The sequence below is a fragment of the Gallinula chloropus genome (genome assembly GCF_964237585.1).
Source record: "Gallinula chloropus genome assembly, chromosome: 5".
Taxonomy (NCBI): Eukaryota; Metazoa; Chordata; class Aves; order Gruiformes; family Rallidae; genus Gallinula; species Gallinula chloropus.
Window position 1 is genome coordinate 62,509,292 of NC_140090.1, and position 22,985 is coordinate 62,532,276.

At 38.6% G+C, this 22,985-nt stretch overlaps 1 protein-coding gene across 1 annotated transcript in view; it reads left to right on the forward strand.

Annotated features, from left to right (window-relative positions):
* Nucleotides 1-22,985, forward strand: part of WDFY4 (WDFY family member 4) — a gene marked incomplete at its 5' end in the record, with an annotated part of 126,702 nt that overhangs the window by 737 nt on the left and 102,980 nt on the right. The window contains 11 exons of the mRNA XM_084265324.1: nucleotides 2,002-2,116; nucleotides 2,708-2,811; nucleotides 4,166-4,312; nucleotides 4,698-4,887; nucleotides 5,933-6,122; nucleotides 8,106-8,266; nucleotides 8,595-9,047; nucleotides 10,618-10,722; nucleotides 11,539-11,729; nucleotides 14,226-14,836; nucleotides 18,511-18,604. Of these exons, the coding sequence (XP_084121450.1) occupies nucleotides 2,002-2,116; nucleotides 2,708-2,811; nucleotides 4,166-4,312; nucleotides 4,698-4,887; nucleotides 5,933-6,122; nucleotides 8,106-8,266; nucleotides 8,595-9,047; nucleotides 10,618-10,722; nucleotides 11,539-11,729; nucleotides 14,226-14,836; nucleotides 18,511-18,604 (2,361 nt within the window). The remainder of the gene's footprint in view (nucleotides 1-2,001; nucleotides 2,117-2,707; nucleotides 2,812-4,165; nucleotides 4,313-4,697; nucleotides 4,888-5,932; nucleotides 6,123-8,105; nucleotides 8,267-8,594; nucleotides 9,048-10,617; nucleotides 10,723-11,538; nucleotides 11,730-14,225; nucleotides 14,837-18,510; nucleotides 18,605-22,985) is intronic.

Genomic DNA, 22,985 nt, shown 5'->3' on the forward strand with positions numbered 1-22,985 from the left:
AGCCCCTGAGCTGGCTTGGGGAAATGCATCTTCGTTTGAGTTGTACATCTTATGACGTTCTCACAGAAACTACCTCACTTCCTCCTTTTTATCAGAGGGCTCTGCACAGATCATATCGCTCCTTGGAGAATTTTCATCTCATGCATTCCCTTTCCTTGCCAGTGCATCTCTGTCTTTTTGTTTCAGAGTGTTTAGCTCTTACTCAGCTGGCTGGAGAGAGAGGGCACTAACCAGAAACCACCTGGGATGTGAGGGCTCATTATTCACTGATACTCCTTGATGTAGAAGGTGTAGGAAGAAAATGTTAGCCATCTGCCTGTGATTCAGGCCTAGACTGGGAGTCTTTTTAATATACCCTTTGTATCTTGCCTCTTGGTACCTCAGAAGGTATCAGAATGTTCTGTTACATGGCTGGCTTTTGAGATAGCATTTCTTTGTGAAACATCGAATAGGAAGGACAGATGGCAACAGAAGACACCAGGAACTTGTAGCAAAATCTTAAACATGTAGGAACAGTCTTAAGAGGATAAAGAAAATCCGATTACGTTGAAAACATATTATTTGAGTTGTCCCTGAAGGCAGACATCCTGAAATGGAGTTAGGTTGATATTCTTCTAAATACAGATTTATTTTTTTTTTAATAGGCTTAAAGATGAATATGGAACTCATTAGGTCTGCTCTTAAAGGAGAGTATATTCTAGAGGTTGGTGTCTGACCCACTGGAAGATCACCTATAAAATCAAATCACAACATTAGTGGCCTAGTCTATAGTGACATGGACTAACTAAATTTTTGGACCATGGTAGCATAACTATGAACATTTGATTCTCATTTTCTGCAGTGTATGGTCTGAATGTCTAAATTTATTCTGCTCTTTCTGTTAGCAGAAGAGTGAGTATAACAAGTTCTTTATGACGTATTCAGAGGGTGTCCCACTTTGAGGCAGAAGGGCAGGAATCTATCACTGCTATCTTCTAAAAAAGGGTATAGCTTAATGATCAACATTGTATATTCTTAAGCGGCTGCGAATTTCTTGTCACTGTGTTTCCCCAGCTTGTTTTGGTCTGTAGTTCTTCCCTCACTTTTGCATCAGAAATGGAGGAATTGGTGGCTCTTGCCTCTGCAACTGAAAATTGTTCATTTTCAAAACCTGAAAAAACTAGATTTTTAAAAATATTGTTGATTGATTGAAAATCAATGGATAAGCACACTGACTCTTTTGTAGCACAGAAAAAAGTTGAGCAGAGTTTCCAAGATCAATGCAATAAAATAAAGTAAAAAGCTTTTTTTTTTTTTTTGCTGACAGATGAATGGCATTTTGAGGAAAGAAATAGCTTGTCCACAAGCTGCCATTAGCAAAGAAAGAACAAATAATTAAAAGCAGGGGTATGGAAGAAAATAACAATTGTAGAGGATCTTTCACAATAGCTTGCACTGATTTCTTTGCAGATAGTAGTATGGGGTGTCTGTCTCAAATTATTTTTCTCTTATTATTTTTGATAACTTCCTTTTGTCATGTGGCCTTACAAACAAGTTTCATTTTAAATTTTTATTCAAATGAAAACTCCAGTTTTATTTATAACTAACTTTGGATAGATATACTTTTACTGAAAAATTCTTGGACAGCTTGGACAACTTCTTCAGCGTACATGGTCTTCATGTTGTGTTTCAAAAGGGACTAGCATGATTTCTGATACAAATAAGTAGTGACATGGGGGCTGTGAAAAATGTTTACATTGATTGTATTAAATGTTGAATATAATGTAAATGCTCTCTAGTAGGTGCATTACATCATTCAAAAGGAAGTTCCATGTTGACTTCTTTATCTGTAGTGTCAGGCATCTGGCTGTCTGGCAAATACTGTTTAATGGATTCCACTGGCTGAGGAAGGAATACTGCAGGGGAATGTTAACTTTATTTATATTTATTACTACTTCTCAATCTACCAAAGTTACGGTGTATCAGAAAAAAAAAAAATTAACAATTACATTTGGATTTCAGGTCTGGGAACAGTCGTCTGGAGTCATTGTATTCCCCAACATTCAGCTGTTAGCCAGTGAGGTTTCCAAGCTTCTGACAAAAGAAATTAAGAGGAACCTCAATGGCAAACCTGCAGGTAATGATCCCATACTATATTAATTGGATCAACTTATTCCAGGAATGTACTGTCATTCAGCTGTCCTCTGTGCTTACCCTAAGATAGATACATGGTGAATAGGAAAATGCTAAGTGTAGCAAGCCATATCTTTTAATAGGTGTGAGCTAGCACTGGTTTTAGATGATTGCACTGAAGATCTGGCTGTATATGCTGTGCTAACTTTGCTTTTGGAATTTCTGTGGCTGGAAACATACAATACTGCAGCTGTGCAGTATTAGAATAGGCTACATGCTATTCTGAGGAATTTTATTTAATGAGAAAAATACTGCTAGCCACACACAAGTCTCCTAGTGGCTCTTGTACATTCTTCACACTGGTTAGGAGGCTGACTTCATGAACTGAGCTGGTATTCCCAGTCAAGCTTGTCAGTTTGAAATGTGTAGTTTACATGAATTGAGCCTGGTGCTGGATCAGAATCCTTTTATGTCCTTCTGTTGACTCCAGTGGACTCCTGCTACTGTAATTTGATTAAATTAGTGAAATCTGTTAAGAAAGGATCGGTGCAAATTTTTTATCTTTCATTAAAGTTTAATGTTTTTGTGGTAACAGAGGAAGCTCGCCTGGCTTTGGAGCAATTGCTACAGCAGAAAGGGGAAGCGAAAGATGGCCATTTGCTCCTGAAATCTGTGTATCTGCTTTCACAGACTGACTCGGTAAGACAAATGACTACAAAGGGGTTTGGTTGTTTTGTTTATCTTGTTCTGGATAATTTTTGTTTCGAAGAAGCTAGATAAGCCACTCCAACAGTGGAATGCTTAAATCTAATAATGTTTGTGTTATCCCCAGTGCTCTGTGCTTCAGCATGCCCAGGGTATAAAGTCCGAGCAGGAGCACATCGCCAGGTTTTATAGTCCAGGCTTTTCTTTAAGAGGGAAGTACTCTGTGCTTTCAGATACTCTTTTTATTTTGATCAGCTGGCAGCTGTTTTTCTAGTGTTCCTCAGATTATTTTTTTTTCTCCCTTTGCATCACTGTTCTTCAACTTTTCTTTGTTACTCCAGTTTACATATCAAAAAGATGACTAGTAAGGATCTGTCTCTCCTATAACACAGTGATTGGGCTCTCTAACCTGGATACCCTCTCACTTTGGAGCATTTCAAAGCATTTCACAAACTCTACTTGTACAGCCATCCTGATCTAAGCCGTGTGTCTCATCCTTTTTCAGATACATGAAACCAAAACCTTATTATCAACTTCTAGTGGATATTTTGTGTGCCATAAGAAGCTCTATAAAGCTCTATATAGGTAGACACAGCATGAGGTTCTTTATCAGGTTTTTGCTTTTCGCAGATTTAAGATGCTGTTATTTTTTTAGCAGACACGCTCACAAAACTTAGAAACCTCACGCTTCTGTTTGATTTGTGGCTGGCTTTGTTTTGATTATTGAGTGCAAAGCAGACACATTGGGACTTCTCTGTAAGTTGTACACAGCTGTAGTAAAGATGGGAAGAAACTGAAGTGTTGAGCAACATTGTGGAGAAACGGTGGCTCTTGTATTTATACAAGCTATAATTAGAAAGTGTGTGTAGTTATTCAATATTACAAAAGCAGATGTGTTATGGCTAAATTGCTGTTATGCTGCATTGAAGAGGGAATGGAGAATTCATGTTTTTAACATACCAGGCTTCTAAAACTGCAGTGTGTCCTATGTAAAGTTGTAAAGTCAGCACTGTCTGGCCTTGCACTTACTGCTATTGTAGCTGCTAGTTTGCAGGTTGTGTGCTTTATTGACAGTAGGTCTCCTTATTCAGACATAGTAACTGTCAAAGCTGTAGTTTAGCTGGAGTGAGAAGTCCTGGTAATAGCTTTAACAACCCATGGTCTGTGTGTTTTACTTCTTCCAAGTGGATTTGTACAGCTATGCTGTATGATTGCCTTGCTTGTGTGTCCTAGAACACTTATAAGGATAAAATGCCCTTTCATCTGCCATGACTACACTCAGTGTGTAAAAACACAAGGGAACTGTGGTCAGCTTCTGGAGGGTCTGATTTTTATTTTCCTTACCTAGAGAACTATGTGGAACATCATTGGATCTGGCCTCCCAGCTGCTCTGATGCAGTGCTTGTACCTTTTCTTTACTGTTCCTCTGAAGAAAACCAGTGATGATAGAGACACAAGTGAGGATGATACTCAAACTCAGGAAATGCTTGTTAAGGTGAGATTTGCCTCTGGGAGTTCATTTGCCCTGATTACTCAGAAATTCATTTATGCTTTTACCTGGTGATTGATTCAAACTGCCCAAAAAGGGAGTACATTTGGACTAAGAAGCATTGAATGAGCATCAGAAGCAGCACAAAACAATCTGAGATGATGCCACTATATGTCGGTTTTTGTTTTTTTTTTCTTTTTGGTTAAGCAAAATTACTTGAGTGGGAAAAAATCCATTGAGAATATCCTAGTGGTAGTTTTGCTTGTTCATTTCACCGTATCCTTTCTCTTAGCATTAGCATCAAATTATATTCCCCCTTCAATAGATTTTTCTTCATTTCCCAGATATTTTTAGAGGTGTTTATTGTAGCTGATGTTTGTTTGCTTTTCAGATAATGCTTCATGTGTATAGAGAGGAACAAGGTGTAGAGGAACTTCTGGCAGCTGATAAGCTTCAGTCATTAATTATAGCAACTGCTTCCCTCTGGGACCAGTGTAGCCACTCGTGGAAAGTACCTACAGGCCGTGTGCTGAGAACAATTTCAAAGGCTCAGACCAAAAACAGCATTGTGTACTTACAAGGTTTGGTTTTGTAATTTGCCTTCTTTCCTCATAGCTTCACTAAGAATTAATTCTCAAGAAGAGTCTCCTTAGGATAGAATTTTAGCTCTATATCATCTAGAAGCCCAAAGTGTGGGCTCTTGGCTTTCTAGACAGGACCTTGATGTAGTACTGATAACCATCTGGAAACTGAAGTTTCTTTCTATATAAAAAATAAAGTTACAGGCAAGAGCCAATCCCACCTGATCACACTAATGTAGGCAAGAGCAAGGTGTATTATGTTGTTAGTTTTTCCAAGTTGTGTGACTGAATGTGTAAGTTTAAGGCTCACACACACTCTGAAGTACGAAGGCCACAAGTCTCAATTTCTTAAAAGGAAGAAAAATTTCATAATCCACACTTTATTGTCAGTATTCCTTTTCCTCGAGTAACTGCGTATATCTAGTTCTATTTTTCAAAATATTTTTACATTTTTTTCCAAAATATTATTTTATTTTTCAAAATAAAAATTTGGCTTCCTGGGTGAGATTGAAAGAATGAGAATAGTTCTAAGAATACTGAAATGTTTGGATGTTTTGCAGCTATTCTGGAAGGATTAGCCATCAGATTAGACAAGAAAATTAGGCTTCATTGCAAGGTGTGTGTACCCCATTACTTATGCCTCATTGAGCAAAGAATTAATCTGTGAACTCTGCACAGAATGTGTGGTTGACTTAGTACAAGACAGATATGTCAGCCTCCACTTACTTTTTACTCCACTGGATTCATTGTATGTGAATTTTGGTGAGTGGGTGTGTTGGAAGTTTATGTTCCTGAGACAATCATCTTCTGGGGCTGAAGCAAAGAAATGCATGCAAACTTAAACAGGCATGTTCTTCATGTAGCCTCTGAGATGAGTGTGTTGTTCATACAACCTCCTGTCATCTCTCTCTGCAAAAAGAGGAACTGACTTCTGTTTTACTGGGAAATAAATTTTCAGGCTTGTTTGTTTTACTTAGTAACTCTGAACTTGTTTGACTGTCAGTTCATAAATATCTGTTCATTGGGTTTGGTTTTTTCCTTACAGCGGTGGACTGCATTAAAATAGCTATTCAGAATCTCTTTAAACTGGCTGATACCCTACCTGCTTGTGATGTGTGCGAAGCTGCTAGTATTGTCTTGTGCTTTGTGAAAGACTCCTATCCCATATCATCAGCTTTGTTAACAGAGTTTGAAAATAATGATGGCTACCAACTCCTGCTAAAAATTTTACTCAGGTAAGTGAGGATGTTTTTAATAGGTTTCTAAAGGATGGTAAAAATTAATTTTCAGAATGTGTGGTTGTCTGTTTTAAAATATGAATCACATAGGTAATCCTATGTAGATGCAAAGCCAGTAATAAAGACTATGGTATTGGGTCTTCCATTGCTGTTTTAGGAAGGGAAACAGTACATGTCTTCCACTGAAACAATAAGGGAAATTAAAGTAGAAATTCGCCTACAAGTGGGATAGGGACTTAACAAACACAACACAAAAGTTTTCATCAATTAGTACTGGAGAGAATGTAGTTCAAAGAAGACATTTAACTCAGGTAAGGTGAGGTCTTGATCCAGAATGCAGTCAGCTAGAGAGGGAAAGCTGATCTTTGCTGTGCAAAAAATCAGACAAAACCCCTACCCAAACTTATATCTGAAATGGTTAAGTTCTTGAGAACTGAGATGAATATGAAAATATCGTGACACATCCCCACTGGTTATACTAATTAGAAGTACAAAGTAGAATCTTTTAGTCTCCTTGTCTCTTCACATTTTCTAACCAGGCTCTAGGTTTTCAATGTCAAAACACACCCTTAGAAGCACTTAGGAGCTTTGCTCTGGTTTTCTTTAATATCAGAAGAAAACTGTTCCAGATCTCTCTCCATTCTGGCTTTGCCTTTTTTTGGTAATGTTTCAAGACTTGCAAGAACTTTGGTCCCTGAACAATATGTTAGACTGAAAGGGAGCATCTTGTAATTTGGATATAGCAGACTATAGTTTGAAATATGAATTTAAAGATATCAGTAGGTGCGTGATTTTTGAATGGTAGAAATGTATTAACCTTAAATTGGAGAAAGTTTTGTCTTTTTCTGGCAATATTGTCTTATTTACTAGCTAGATTGTCTAGCTTTCCCTTATAAATAAGATTTGTGGAGATGTATATTTCTGATTAAATTCTATCCAGAGAAGGCTGGAAACATCTGATCTTTATCAGTAAGGGCTATGATTGCCCCCTTCCTTTTTTAAGGGGAGACAGAAATAGGTGCTCAGGACTTTGGATTGGTCTCCCTTCCTAGTCTATGCTGGTGGAAAGGGATAGATGGAGAGCTCTTTCCTCGATATTTTGTGTGACTAAGCTACCTCTTCTCTGATGTTTGGAGGGTTTTTTTCAGGTAAAAATATTCTTGCTGATTACATTATTTAATACTAGTATTTGCCCTGCCCCCTCTCCCCAGCCTCCCTTTTTTTTTTCTGCGGTTTAGATTAAAACTGATACTTCCAGTATCATTGTATTGCTCTGCTGCTAACACTATGCCCAGATGCTGCAGTTTGCCTGAAGAATTCACCCCTCTAAGTAGTACAGAATAGGATGACATGATAAGCAGCTCTCTGCTCTTTGACAGACTCTTACTTCAGTCTAAAGTATATAAAATCTGGGGTTAAATTTCAAATTATCTCCTTTACTTACAAGAGACATGTCACCACCTTCATGTCTTACTCAGAAAGCTTAAGCACAGCTACAGTTTTCCTTTACTAAGGGTTGAGATTTTTCTGTTTATCTTAGTAAGTCCCATGTCTTTCCAAACATATGCCTACCTTTTAATGTTGTGTCTGTTAATTTTTTGATCTCCCACAAAAATTAATTTTTTACTCCACAAAACAGGCTTCCTTTCAGAGAATATTAATATTTTTTAAAAAAATACTTGACTGGGCTGAATTCCAATGTTTATCTTCCTTTTCCTCAGAAGACTCTTACAGTGTCACTTAATTTTTCTCGAATTTGTAAATTTTTATATGATTCACAGTATGTCACCATGGTGAGGAGCTACTGTTTACAAGATGGCTAAATAAGCTACATAAGTAAGACCAAAAGTTGGTAAAATAGACTCTAAAGGAGTAGAGAGTAAAATTATTAGCTTCTCTGTGCTCAAAACCTGGCAATGTGTCCTGCATCTTTGTATTACCAAGGCATGCGTATATGACTGTTCCATGTTTTGTTCCTAGATGTGAGGGGTTGCAGCAAAATGAAGGAGACCCCTACCTGGATGAGATCTTAGACATGCTGACTTGCCTTACAACCTGTGGAAAAACTGAACTGAAAGTTTCTGGCAATGTTGTACATCCTCAATTACCGCACTTTGATTTTGAACGGCTACGGTCTTCTGGTACAGTATACATATGTAGTTATGTAGATGGGCCATAGAAAAATGAAGCTCTAATCATTATGTATCTTAAGATGGAGGAAGGAGTAAGAGATGGCATCTTCTGATCTGTGTGCTTAATGCTGCGGAGCCTGAATGCTACCTACATCAAACTGAACTGACCATGTCAGCTGTAGGGTCTGATTCAAGGTTTTGAACATGCCTCCCAATCACATCCCTCCTGTCTAATTCCCACCTTCACTATCAGACATGATTTAACATTATAGTTGTGGTGCTTGCAGTCTTAGATAACATTGATGTAAAAATGATCGCACCTGTTTTTATCCCACAGGGATGACAGTGAAAAACCTCCAGCCCTTTCAGGTCCTGCAGTCCATCTTCCAGAAAAGTGATGATCAGCACCTGTGTGGGAGAGTCTTGGCAGCAATTGGTACCATATGGGCTTGGGACACAGTGAACTTCTTTCTTCTAGAATGGACACTACAACCTATCAATCAGTTTACTGACATAATCCATTTCAAACCACACCAAGTCCAAGTCCAGTTCTTCAGACTGGTGGAGTCCATAGTGCTAGACTTGTCCTATGTCCCTCATGAAATCTTGAAGAAGGTTCAGTACCTGATAAAGGAAAACACAGTGCCATTCTGCACCTTAACAGCTCTCCAGTGCCTTCTCAGCATGACCAAGAAGGACCAGCTATTCAGTGACATATTCCGTGACTCTGGGCTCTTAGGTCTACTGCTGGCACTTTTGAGGAAGCAAGCCAAGATCCTGAGGAAGTCAGGTACAACTTAATGTCATTTACAGTGACTGTTAAGTAGACACATCAATAGGAATGAATGAATCTCATTCTACAGTAAATTTATAAATTCTCTGTATTGAGTAGCTAGATTTTGTCTGCAAGCCAACTGGCCTAAGTTTATCATATCCTAAACTGGGTTCCGTTTGTAATCTTAGCTGCTTATCATTCTGTTCATTAGTCTAAACAGTTATGGTCTGTTCTTCACTGGTGTATGATAAATTATTCTGGAAGGCACCATTCAGTGCACACTTTAAACAGGCTTGATTTGAGCTTCCCTAGAATGCCAGCTTGATAGTAGGAGAAGAAAGAATTTTCCACAGTGCTTAGTGCCTCTGAAAATAGCACATACTCCTGAGGACTGATGATAAGTAGTTTCTTGAATTTTGGACATATATAACCCACAATTACTATCACATGTTATCATCTGATATTCTTATCTCCTATTATGAAAACAGGAAGGTAATAGTCCATGTGGTAAGCATGGGGTACAGCTGAATTAGGGGAGAGCCAGATATTTAAAAGTGTACAACTGCTTTTTTAAAGAATGAGAAATGCATGATAACATTTTCTGTGCTGTAGAATTGGGAGATGCCTTTATGTTTCAGTGCAATTGTGAAGGAAGAGGCACCCAAACTTCTGATGCAGCAAACTCAATTGAATTATTTATACATATTTATTCCAAGCAACGGAAGGAATATGAATTGCAACAGAAGTTACAGAATGCAGATATCTATTACCTGAAAGGGCACTTAGGTTTGTGTTCTTGAAATAAGAGAAGAATTTTTTACAAGAGTACTTGGATAAGGATTGTCAAGAAAAATGTCAGGGTTCTTGAAAGCTTACCTGCTGGCTATGAGCTGGTACATAGGGGCTTTCTTCTGTCTTTGCATTAATTTCACTGCTTCAGATCACCTGGTGACTTAAATTTTATAGAATGAATAATTAAATGGCAATGTAATTTGTAAATTCAGTCACAGAGATGAAGATGGGCAGGTGGAATGATGCTGTGTGATTGCTACTTCCCTCTTTCAATTTCTGGAAGCTTGGCCTGTAAACTTCAAGATTTTTGAATCTAAAAATAACGTACCTTACACTATCTGATCCCAGAAATGTTTGCCTATGAGCATGCAGGGAGTTCCTGCTCATCACATGTAGTTTAGGTATTTAAGTGCTCCGTGTTGCTATAATACTTTACCACTTCATAGGTCATAATATGTAATATTCTTTTATTTGTGTTTTATTTGTTCCTACCAGATGTCAGTTGGGAAGTGGAAACACCACTAATTACCAGTATTGCCTATAGTTATGCAGGAAAACTGCACTGCAGAGCACAGAATCAGACCTGTGTTTCCTAATCCCAGACTAGACCTTGATGACTAGACAATGCCCACGTGTAATTTGTTGTTTGGTTTAGGTTTCAAGTAGCCTGTAAGTAATAGTTAAGAGAAAACTAGAAGTTGCTGGGGAATTAGTTTTCCTTTTTGGCTTAATATATTTTAACTACAGTTAACCATGTCTTGTATAATTGTGTTATGTCTCAATATACTGACAGCTGGAACCGGTGTGCCTGCTCTGGAAGAAGGCACTGAGAAGGAATTAAATGCTGTGATGCTGAAGATGGTGGCTGCGCTTACAATGGGGTCTGTGAGGAACGCTGGTAAGAAATGACATGTGACTGCATTACCTTTTGTGACATTTGGTGGTAAATAGACACAATGGCTCTTGAGTAGCATGAAAAAAGTTTTCCTGATTCTGTGCTTCAGTGAGAAGTGAAGAACAAAATCTGGAAGTGAAGGGATAACCAGGATTATTAGACCAGGAAGAAATGTGACAAAGATGTTCTCATCCTGTATAATGAACCTTATCCCAACAGTCATCCGGCTTCCCTCATCCATATAGATACCAAAGTGTTTACATAAAGAGCACAAACTTAGATTCTGGGAAGCAAAACTGTGCATGTGAGTTTTGTATTGTTTTTTCACCCAGATTTTCTTCCATGGTATCTATTATTTGAAGTACTGATGGCAGTCAGAGGCATGCTGAGTAACAGTCATGCACTTAGTATTTGCATACCTAAGAGGGGTATGTGTTGGGGAATCTTGTGGAACTTAGAAATACAGAAGTTTCACTCATGAATCCTAGAATCGTAGTTGCAGCATCCTACACCATGACATATTGTCACAACATATCAAACTAAGGAGAGGTTTCAGCTGAAAACTAGTAAGGCATCTTTTCATTATTGTATTGGGAAGCTGTCATCTCTGATGATTAGAAACCATGGTCATTCAGTCATTTTATCCCTAGTTGTTCTTGTGCTGTTCATTTTGTGTCATGTCTAGCTTAATCAGCTGCTCTTGCCTCTCCTGCGGTATTTGTAGAAATGTGGCACTTCACACCAACACTGAAAATCTGACTGTGAAAACTACAAATAAAGGATAGTTTAAGTAACAAATGATACTGTATTTTTCCTCAGTTGTTCTGAAGGACTATGGAATGGTGCCATATATCAAGATATTTTTGGATGATGAGTGTTACAGGAGTGCTACTCTTAGCATCTTGGAACAGCTATCAGTCATCAGCTATGAAGAATATATGAGCATTATTATTGGGGCCCTGTGCTCTTCTACGCAAGGGGAACTACATCTGAAACTAGATCTACTGAAGGTAATTAATGTGGCTTCCCACTTGGTTGTTGTTTTCTTGGAAGCTGCTTGGCTTGTGGCAAAGTGCTCTTAATCTTCCTGCTAGCGCTGTGTTTTTTCCACGAGGGTAAGTGCAGAAGAAAAAAAGGCCTGGTTTGGGTTCTGACAAATGGGGCATTTTTATTTTTAGTGATGTGGTGTGGTGAACACCTTCCCTCAGTATCAGGTAGTGAAGACATTTTTCTTTTGGAAGACTTTTATAGTAATGCAGAATGGAAAAGGTCAAAGTTCTGTGTGATGTGAAAGAGAAAGGAGAAACAAATACGAATGAAAGTGGAGGAGTTGCGAAGTGGGGATGTGAGAAGAGGTAAAGGAATAAGATTTTAAGGGGGAGTGTAAGCCTGAGATGAGCAACTTGATTCTCACAAGGTTGAAACTTTGCTGTGCTTAATATTGTCATCTCTCGTATACACCACTGTCATGGAAAAAGATGTGAGATGATAGAAAGGAGGAGTCTTATGAATGTTTGGAGGAAGGAATTAGAACTATTCATAGCCTCTGTTGTGTTTATAGAGGTCTGATCAGTAAGTAAGGAAGCAGGAGAAAGAATCAGTGTGCTTTATTTTGGTTTGCATCAAATTGAAACATCAGTGTTATAAGCACTGATTTTTAAGTTTCCTTCTACCGTCTCTACCAAGCTTGAACTGGATTCACCTTTCAGCACAATATAGCAGCTGCTTTTGTCATAAAAAGAACCATGTTAGTTTAAAAAACTAAAAATATGACAAAGTTTATCGCTTTGATTTGAAACAGTAAACTTCAACATTTGCGGGGAAGTTGAGTACAAACTAATATGAAAATAAATGCCGCTTCAGTGTCTAATTTTGACAAATGATAACTATATTAAAGTATAATGTAAGCAAATGAATTTATTATCTACATCCACTGGGACTGTGATTGTGTTACACACAAATTCAGATTGATTTGCTAATATATATTTAGCTGTTAAAGCCTGAGCTCAAATGCAATTAGCACTGCCGTATTCCAGTGTGGCACGTGCACAATTATGAGGAATAACAAATAATGGAATGTGAAATAAATTCTGTTAACGTTAACTGAGTTAGGGGGTTTCCAGCAGACATCAGTTTTATAGATTCAAGACAGAGGAATACTAACTCATAGGCGATTAAATTCTAACTGAGTTAGAGCTGGAGGAAATGTGGTTACTGTTGACCTTCTCTGAAATGTGTTAAAGCCATCCTGATAACTTCAAATCTGAGTTATTAAATTTAGTCCCTGTTCAGAAGTCTCTGCCTGGTTTGATACATTATCATACAAAATTGAATGACAGTAGTAGAGTTCCATCTCCCCCTCCAGTTCTGGCAACCTTTTCTCACAGTCCTAGATCCTCTTACAAGGAGATCTATTTACATGAGAAACTGTTTCTCTTCAGCAGATTGTGAATTGAATCTGTTTAATTTGATACCTGTTGGGAAACTTTATATATGTAAAATTAGCGCCTTTCAATGTGAAAAGTTACAGCCTAAAAATTGAAAGATCGCTGGTGTCTGAAAGAGCATCATATTTGCAAAATGATTTGTGCAACATTCCAAAAATGTGGGATGGATTCCATTCAACTACAGCAAACTGTTTCCTTGTAAGCTTTTTTGCTCACTGATTTTACTTGCACCACTACAATCTGTAAATTTTTTTCAAGGTTTGTTTTAAAGTGGCAAACCCATCCCATGGCATTCAGAATTTACAAGTGGTATACATTGGGTTTTATGGATGTGTTATGCACGTGTTCAAGTTGCATTCACTTATAACCTGCTTTAAGCCCAGTGAGGTTAAGAGAAAATCTAATAACTTCGCTATCTTTGTACCTGATTCTTTATGTTGTTTTCCTTTTTTCCTACAAAGTGTTGTGCAAACTTTAAAAATAACTGCTGAGAAAGGGAATTATTATTGCCTCTTTTAATGAGGAGATCCTGCTGCTTGTAGTATTCCTTGAGCCATTCTCTGTTACTGCTGCTTTGGAAAGGGTCTGCGCCATCATATGAACAAAAGTCTGGTGTGGCTCCTCATGTATTCAAGGCTGTAGGAAGACTTGTCTATAAAGTGCTGCACCTTCTCAGTTTATGTGTGAAGGTATTTACAATTGAATCTCTGCTTTCATTTATTTAAGGCAAAGGCAGATTTCTTGAGAGAGTCTGAGAAGACTGCTGAAAAAATAGCCAGAGGTCTGAAACTACATCTGGCCAAACTGACTAGAATAGAATACATAATGCATGAAATCTTGCTTATTTGACCTGTTGGATATGTCGGGGGAGGAGGAGAAAAGTTTGGTAGTGGTGACCTCTACTTTGACCAATTTTTTTGGGGGGGATTTTTGTTCTGTAGGCTCTTTTTCTTCAAAGAGTGAAATTTCAGTTGAAATAATTTTGGTATAAACTTGGGATTTTAAAATAATCTAAAGCCTCTGTAAGTACTACATTTTTCTCCTTTCTTTCCAATGTAGTCACTCCTGAGGATACTGGAGAGTCCCAAGAGCCATTCAGCTTTCAGAACCTGCAGTGGGTTCAATGGACTTCTGTCCCTTCTCTCAGACATGGAAGGTGCATTGCAGGACCCTCCATCTGGGCTGTGGACAGCAGTTGGACAGAATTACATATTGGAACTTGTTTTCTACACACTTCAGGGGATAACAGCAGCCCTGCACCTGGACCCTGTCAACAGCAACTTCTTCCAGAGGAATGGTCTCTTTGAAAAGATGACAGAGGATCTCATGTCACTTGGATGCTTCTGGACACAAGGGAAATGGCAAATTGCTACGAGCCTTGAGAAGACAAGGACGTTTGCAGAATTCTTGGATGCAGCTTTCTGCTCTTCAGAACCATTCCCAATGTGGCTAAAGAACTGCATATGGATTCTGAATTTTCTTGATCACATGGTCAAAGGAACTCTCCATCTGGAGAGTTACTTCCAGGAGAGAAAGTCAGAGATGGGAGACACATCAGGAGATGATCAGGAGGGACCCCAACCTCAAGGAGAGTTCTCTGATGCTTTCAAAAGACCAGGCAACAAATTACCTGCCTCTGCCTATAGGCTCTGGGGAAAGTCTGAAGAGAAGTAAGTCTTTATTTACTATATAGTAGGTCTGGTATCTGTACTTTACATGGTAGTATACTGAGGTGTAAATTGTGAATAACCTGCCTAGAACAAATAAATCAGTGCAATAGACTGAACTCCCAGGCTTCCAGACCGCAGAAATCACATATTTTTGAAAGGTTAATGATGTTAAAGATGCAAGTGCTCAGTGGAGCAGCAGGACTTGCAACCCTGGGAGTTGCAGAGTTTGTTCTGAAGGTTCTGACACATGCAATGTGAGTGCAGGACTGTGCTTTAAGGAAGGGATTGCTGGGACTCGAAGCTTGCATGTAGTTGAATCTGCCACAATCACTTTTACAATTATGTGGAAAGCTGTTTCCAGTCACCTGAGACATTAAAAATAAAAACAACTTTAAGTTATTTTTAAACACTCCTCCATGCTGTGTCTGTACACAGTCACTCATTTACTCACAGAGCTGAAATAGAGAAAATTGGAAAAGGAATAGTAATACTGCCTACCTCATATAATGAAGGATTCTATCAAAATATATATCCTTTGCAGGGCTGGTTCAATGATACATAATAGTACTGGATAGATTGATCTTTAATATAAGGCCCAGTGTGTGGAGAGTCTATGGGTGGTGGTGCTTGAGAGAAGTCCATAGCCTGTAGTTTAAGCATGTAGGAAGGCTCTGGGAAGATGAGGGAGAAAGAACCAATCAGTGCAAATGCTATGAAGGGTATGGCTGTCTTCTGCTTGTCTTTCTCAAGTTACTTGATCTGAAACATAAAGCAGGACTTCCTTGGTCCTTGTGTTCTTTGCCTGCTGAGCTGTGAGGTTGTATAAAACCCAAATGAGTATCAGTTGTGGAGAAAATAATATAAATTGGGATTAATTCAGTTCACAGTGTCTGATTTGGGACAGTATGTCTTTGCATAAAAGGAATCCAGATTAGCTTCCAGAGGTGGCTGGAAAGTGTCCAGGACAAGTGTATGCAAACACAGTAGAGGAACATGAACTGGTAACACAGCCTGTATCTTTTTTCAGCAGTAAATTTTCTGAAAATAAAAACAAAACTTCAAGTTTCAGAGTTCCTGCAAGCCTGTGGTTCCCCTGATACAGCTTCCTCTTAGCTGCACTCCACACTCACACTTCCTCCTGAAGAAAGCTTCATTCCGGGCTATGCAACTTGAAAGGAGGAACTTGAGTGCAGTCAGTGTAAGTGGTCTGTGATGACTCATCCTGTGACATGTATTTAACATCACTGCAGAGGGAAAAGGAGTTGATCCTATGGGAACCTGTGACTGAGACAGCATTTTAACTGGATAATATTCTAGCCCCTAACACTGATCCTGTGGTCAATGATGCTTCAAGCTGCTGGGCCACAGAGAACCTAACCCTTTCATTCCTATCTGAAAAACAGCCCTCTGTTCTCTGCTCCCACATTAGTGTTTGAAACACCTTTTGTGACAGATGGATTCTTTTTCCTATTGCTCCTGGTGATGAGGGATAGCTTGCTGCGAGCTGTTAACTAAGGCTGATCCTTCTTTGGGAAGCAATTCCCTCTTTGTGCCCACCCTAGTAGAATGGCTGCTGCAACTGCTGTTACCATAGACTGATTGAATGGCTCTTCAAGTTCTTTGTGGTATCTCGTTTCATCATCAAACCCTCTTATCTGTCTTATTTTAAAACAGCATCCAGTGCAGAGCAGATTTGAGATTCACACCATAATACTGGTGGGGTAGATGGAGTGGAATCATGGAGCTGACTGGGTAACCCTGAGGCAGAAGTGTGGGAGTAAGGATGCAAGAGTAAGGAGTTGGTACGTGGAGTCAGCTATTGTACTAAGACAAACCAGAAAATGACAGGGAATGCTGGAGATAAGGCTTATATACTGTTCTTAGAGGGGGTGAGTGTGCAGTGCTAGCAAGTAAGTTGAGATGTGGTTTGATGTTGGTCAGGGACTTTGGATTTTCCTTTTTTTGCTGCGGAGTGCACTAAACATGACAGGCAGTGCTCAAAAATAATACATCTTATAGAAATGTCTTTAAAAATTCATATTTTTGATGACTTTCTATATTCTGTCTTCTGATATTCACAGTTTGTTAGCTTGCGCTTTACCTTTACTACACATCATATGGGTTATGAAAAAAATTCTCTGCAGAAGAATTTTGATATTCAGAGGTAACCATATTTTTTCAGTGCCTAACTCTTTAGGAAGACTGCTGTGTGTTAGGAAAACTGGACATGCAGCCTAGCAATGTATTTTCTACAGTGACAGGGATGCAAGTTTGAGCTGGATTGAAAGTTTGGAAAGTCGGTCCTTGAGTACAGTGGCTTGAACTAAAACTGCACCTGCTCTGGGGAGCACAGCTGTGGCAAGAAAGCAGACTGAAATTTCACTCCTATTGATTCCAGTGGGCCTGGATTTTTCTCTTGAAAGGTGGCTAGAGTATGTTTGAGGGGAAGATGGGAAGAGAACAGATTTTCAATGTGTGCTATTTTTCTTGTTTGACATTTTAAAACAAGCCCACATTCATGTCAAATAAAGGTGTGTGTGTCCGCCCTGGAGCCATTGCTTCAGGAGTATTTGTACAAGTTCTGATCTTGATTCATTACAGAAAAGATACTACAAATGTGCAATTTCTTTCAAGGCCTTTCTTTAGAGTGCAGTAAGAATTATTTGTCACTGTGTGGCAGTGTGCTACCTGTTACTCACTGCTTTTGCATATCAGATGAGCCTTTTTAGGAGTGGCTAACGTTAATTATGGCCTTTTTAACCACCCTTTAGGTGCTTTCTAAAAGCCTTTTTTTATGTTTACTTTTATACCCGTACTGTTTGTTTTATACATTCCATAAAACATACTGTGCTTTACTTTTCTCAGTCTAATTATGGCTATTAGATATTGCCTTTTCTTTTCTCATGAGATCTGTTTGGGACAGATATTTCTGTGCACATCACAACTTTGGTTTAGAGATACGCCCAGAAATGCTGATGATACTCTGAACATGACAAGTGTGCAGTACCTAAACTAGAGTTACTGTTGTGCTGTGGCTTCAACTTTGAGATATATCTGACCTCTCCTCTGCACCATGGCATAAGTAGATCATCTCTGTAGTAACTGATGCCTCGGTTCCTTTCTGTGCCTAAATTTACAAAGGTGGTATGTGGCAAACATGAAAACTGTTGGGGAAGCACAGATGTATAACTTGCTTTCACTAATTTAGGCGGATTCTGGTGTTGGAAGGGAAGGGTGGCATACTGATTTCATCAAGACTCTCTCATCTTTGCTTATTACTATTGTGATTTGAAAGTGCTGAAGTTATTACCTGATCAAGCTACAGAATGCTTGAAAATAGAAAATACATACTAGTTCTGGGCTAATGCATCAGAGATCTCTCTGGTTGTCTGTTCTCAGTACTCCAAGGACCTTCAAAGGCAAAGTTTGTTTCAAGAGGCTGCTGTATGTCTTTGCATAGGTCCCTGAGATTTGAACTCATGAACAGGTTATGTCATGTCTTTGTTACTGTAAGGACACTTCCAGCTGTCCCAGGTCATCTGTATTATTTGCTTAGTTTCAAATGCTGAGCCAGATTACTGCTAGGAGGATGTAATGCTGTGCTCGTGGAACATTTGAACCCTCTTTGCTGTTAATGATAATTTTGATAAATCTTATGTGTCTTTTTCCTACAGGTGGGAAATGAGAGACTGTGCCATTGTACATCCAGGTGCTGTATGTGTTATGGTGAGGTTGCTGCCAAAGCTGTACAAAGAGGGACACTCTCAGGTAGGTCTGAACATATTGAAATGCCAACTAAACAGTGTCTGCTACTTTTCTGTAGCTTCACTTCCAAGAATTGCTTACTCTGTGGATGTGGAAATACAAAATTTGCCTAGAACACTGGCAGGATGGTCAGCACAAATTTCACTGAGTCAACAGATATAAGAACAACGAAGGCTCTTGGCTTTCAGTTTGGCTAAGTGTTTCTATACTTGTCTGATTCAGTATGTGGGTCTTGGTTCCAGCATGCTTACTGCAAAGGCACATGTGTAGAATTCCCTTGAAAATTGTTTAAAATATTGCTAATGGCCCAAGCAACCAGAACAGCCTGGCTCTTTATGCCTAATGGTCCATAAACTTTCAGTGCAGTGTAGAATCTGCTTTGCTTTGTCAAACCTTCCATACATACACCCTCTCTGAACAAGCATATCACCTATATTGTATCTGCTACCTGGTCTAAAATACTTGAATACAGTTGAAGTACATATGGAAAGATTGAAATAAACGCAGGTTGCTCATCCAGAGCTATGGAAGGGTGGGAGTGCAACCAACTGCTGGCATACCCCAAGCCTGTGTAGCAGAACCAAACCATCAGCTTGTGAAATTTTGCTGATTATAGTAATTAATTTCTGAAAAACAAGTGGAACAGCTAATTGGATTGAGAGAGTGAAATCAAGGAACTATCAGAGCTGAGCTGTATGAGAGAGAAAGCCTCTCAGGTCGTCAATAGATGGCAATGTTCTTAAAAGCATGAAGGGCTAGAGCACAAATTCCAGCAATTTATGTATTTAAATGTTCATCTTTTCTTCCTTTCTCACTCCTTTTTCCTTAGTCAATAAGCAATTATTACTAATGGTGTTTTTTACTATTACTGTTGTGAATAAGATTGTCCCAGGTGAAATGGGACCAAGTGTTATCCAGGATCCTGAGTCAGACTCTGGATAGGAGTTTACACATGTCCTGAAGAATTTTTCTTCAAATAACCCACAAAAAGGATAAGGGGAAAATAGAATTTTTCTGGCTAATTCTATTTAAAATTGGGTGAAAGAATGAGTGGAACCTCATGTTGTGTGGCTTGGGCAGTTCACTGATGCTGCTAGATAGTGACACAACAGGCTGGACTTTAGTACCTTTAATAATAACATATACTACTGCATGAACCCTTTTGAAATAAGATGCTACCTGGAAGTATCAGGAAGGAGTTGGGCAAGATCTGATGTGAAAGGTGAATTTCAATCACTAGTGAAAGGGAGCTACTTGACAGAAGGATAACAACTGAAGGAATTTCCCTTTGAGCAGATATATTCTATCCTGAACAAGGTGCTATTCTTTCTTTTAGTGTTTGACAGCTATATGAGAGATTAAATAATTTCTTTGTGGATGGAGGTTTTTTACTGCAGAATTTTATTCAAAAATTTGAATGCTCTGAGTTTAAGACTGAGTCAAACAATACATTTTTAGGAGCAACAGTGAAGAACAGACAGTAACTCATCTCTTCCTGCTTTTTTTAGTGCTATGATAGATCTTAGGCCCGGGTGTTCAGGAGTAATCTGGAAAATCTTCAGAATCGGTTCAGGTCATGTGCAAATCCTTTGCTTTCACAGAAATGGCAATGAGAAAGCACTGCTTTTACAGAAACATTAATGGAACTCAATAAAAGTAATGTACTTTGACCCTCAGAGAAAATATCTATTTCCTGCCATATTTGCTGCTTTTCAGTGACCTTTTTTAGACCCAAGATGTGTCTGAAGCAGTGTTGAGCCTGTCAGGACAGAAAAAATAGTAGCAGACAGTGGTCTTGCACTTCAGCTGTTTCTTCTGACTGCCTAGAATGACAATTAAAAGCTGAGGAGAATAGATTTGTGGTTGTGTATTACTGCCATTCCTAGGTGAGATCAAAATTCATTTCAATGTCGTATGGGTATGAAAATTTGTTTGAAATCCATAAAACCCACAAAGAGGACCATCTTTGAGTCAGTGAACTGTATTTAAAGGATATTGCTCATATTCGTGCCTAGGACCAGTACCAAGTCATTTCCTATTAAAGTGCATACAGTTTGACCAAATACAAAGTAGATTTCCTTGTAATATGCTACATGTTCAGTAATGAAAGACAGCATTGTTACGATTCTCAAAAACTAAGTACAAATGAGACAGGTTAACATCCACTTTAGATCTCTGGCTTACAATATTCAGTTTCCCCTCAGACATATCTCAAACTTGTTTGGCATTTTGGAACTGTGGCTTTCCAGCCTCCAGACTTGCCATGCCACATCTTTTCTGTTTGCAATGTCAGATAAGATCTTCTAGATCTGTAAAAGCTGAGTAAGAGAAAGAAAAAGCTTTAGACAAGAGAGTCAAAGCATGATCCAGTTATGTCATCCTCACATAATTCATTATGTAAACTATCTATACTTTTGTTAAATAATATTATTCCTTCCACAATTGTATTTGTCTTCTCTATTTTTGTCCATGTCACTCCTATTATGAACTGCTGTTGTATGCACTGTTGTAAAACTAAAGCATGCATCAATAAGGATTTTGCACCTTTTCAAAAGATCTTTATCCTTGTTTTAAATTCAGCCTAAACTAGCTGTTCTTACTGCCAATGTTACCAGCATAACATTTTCAAAGTATTTCCTAAAAATGTAAATTCTTTCTAAGCTGAAAATGTCTCTGACATAGTTAGGTACGGGCCACAGAAGACTGTATGACTTATTACTAATATCACTGCTAATCTAACTGTTAATATCACAGCAAATTCTTCAGTTGCTGCCCTGTATTACCTGCACAAAGACACTCTTCAGGTATTTGCCCAGAGCTTCATTCCCCTTTGGGTTGTGCAGGCAAGGCTTTGGGAGAAAGGAAAGAAGAATGAACCAGAAGTCTGGCAGGAGGAAAGGGACTAGAAACATGCTGGCAGTGGGTCCTCCAGCCTGGGCTGATAGCTGAGTGGTAGCTCTTTCGCCTGAGCACTTTTCTGTGAGGCTTTGCTTCAGCCTTGTCTCCTGGGTGATTTTCTTTCTTTGTCAAGCTTGTTCTGATTACAGTACAAGTTTTTATTTTTTTAAATTTTTTATTTTTAAGAAACGTGCAGCCTGTCTGGATGACGTTTCCCAAGGTTATTTTTGGGCTTTTAGTAAGAAGTTTGCTTGATCATTGATCAACCAACTTCTGAAGCTTTCACAGTTTATACAGACCAAGCAATTTTCCTCCTGTGCTTCCAACCCCACAACCTGCCCTTTTATTTGTCCTGTTTCTCTTGCTATCCACTTTCTTCTTAAAAAGCATCCACTGTCTCTGAAGTTGCACTAAAATCTTGGTAATGTACCCTGAGTTGCAGAGATAGGAACTCTGCCAAGAATCCCCAGCTAGCTATATTAAAGATCATTTTCTACTTTGTCTTGTTTTTCATGCAACTGTATTATAAGGTGGCAAACAGGCAGTTTTGCCTTCCTCTCAGGTGTCTAAATGTCATATTATACCGCTGCTCAGCAGCTTAGAAAAATGAGGCAGAGTCATTGCTTTCAGCTAGTACTGTGAGGAAAAAAGTAGTGCAACTAAATGTAACCTGGTGAGCAAAAAGCCTGTCAACCCACCAGAATTAACAAATGGATTCTTTACATCATGAAGAGATCTTTGTTGTCTGGCTTCAATACATTTGCTAGTGTATGTTCTGTCAAAGGCAATAGCCACCCCGGTATTCCCATGAAGAAAGCTCTGTACCTTCTTTTACACACAAGCTGTACTAAGGGTAAATGTGAAAAGCCTGTTGTAATGTTAAAGTTTGTGTGGTGGTGAACTATCTAGGTTATGTTTTTTTGAAAAGTAGAAACAGTTCACCCAGTTCATAATGCTGCTGATTGCAAGGACTGCATAAACTAGAGGTTGGGTTTTTTTTTAATGAACCTATGCTGCCAAAGGTTCAAAGTTCTTTCTCATCTTAAACATGTCATAATCATTTTGAAGATGCCCAACAGTGAATTAAATTCAACTACCAACATTTGTAACTCTGGGCTCTTAGGAGCAAGAATCTGGGAACTACTTAAACAGATTGGGCAAATGCTAGGTGACATTTTGCCCTTAAGACTAATCTGAGGCAGAGCTTTGAGCTCATCTATGTTCTAACTGCACTTTCAATATACTGATTCATGGTGCGAGTAATATGTGTTAGGAATATCAATTCATGCATATAGAAACACACAGTCTGGTTTTCTGGCCACCATTAATATTTCCCCTAAACTCTCATTTTACTGAAACTAAGATCCAAGAAAACAGCACATGTTATTCAAAACAACACAATACTGGTATTGATAGAACTGCTAAGCTATGGAAAACAATCAATTGGTTTTTATGCCACTATGCTTATATTGGATTTAATTTGGAG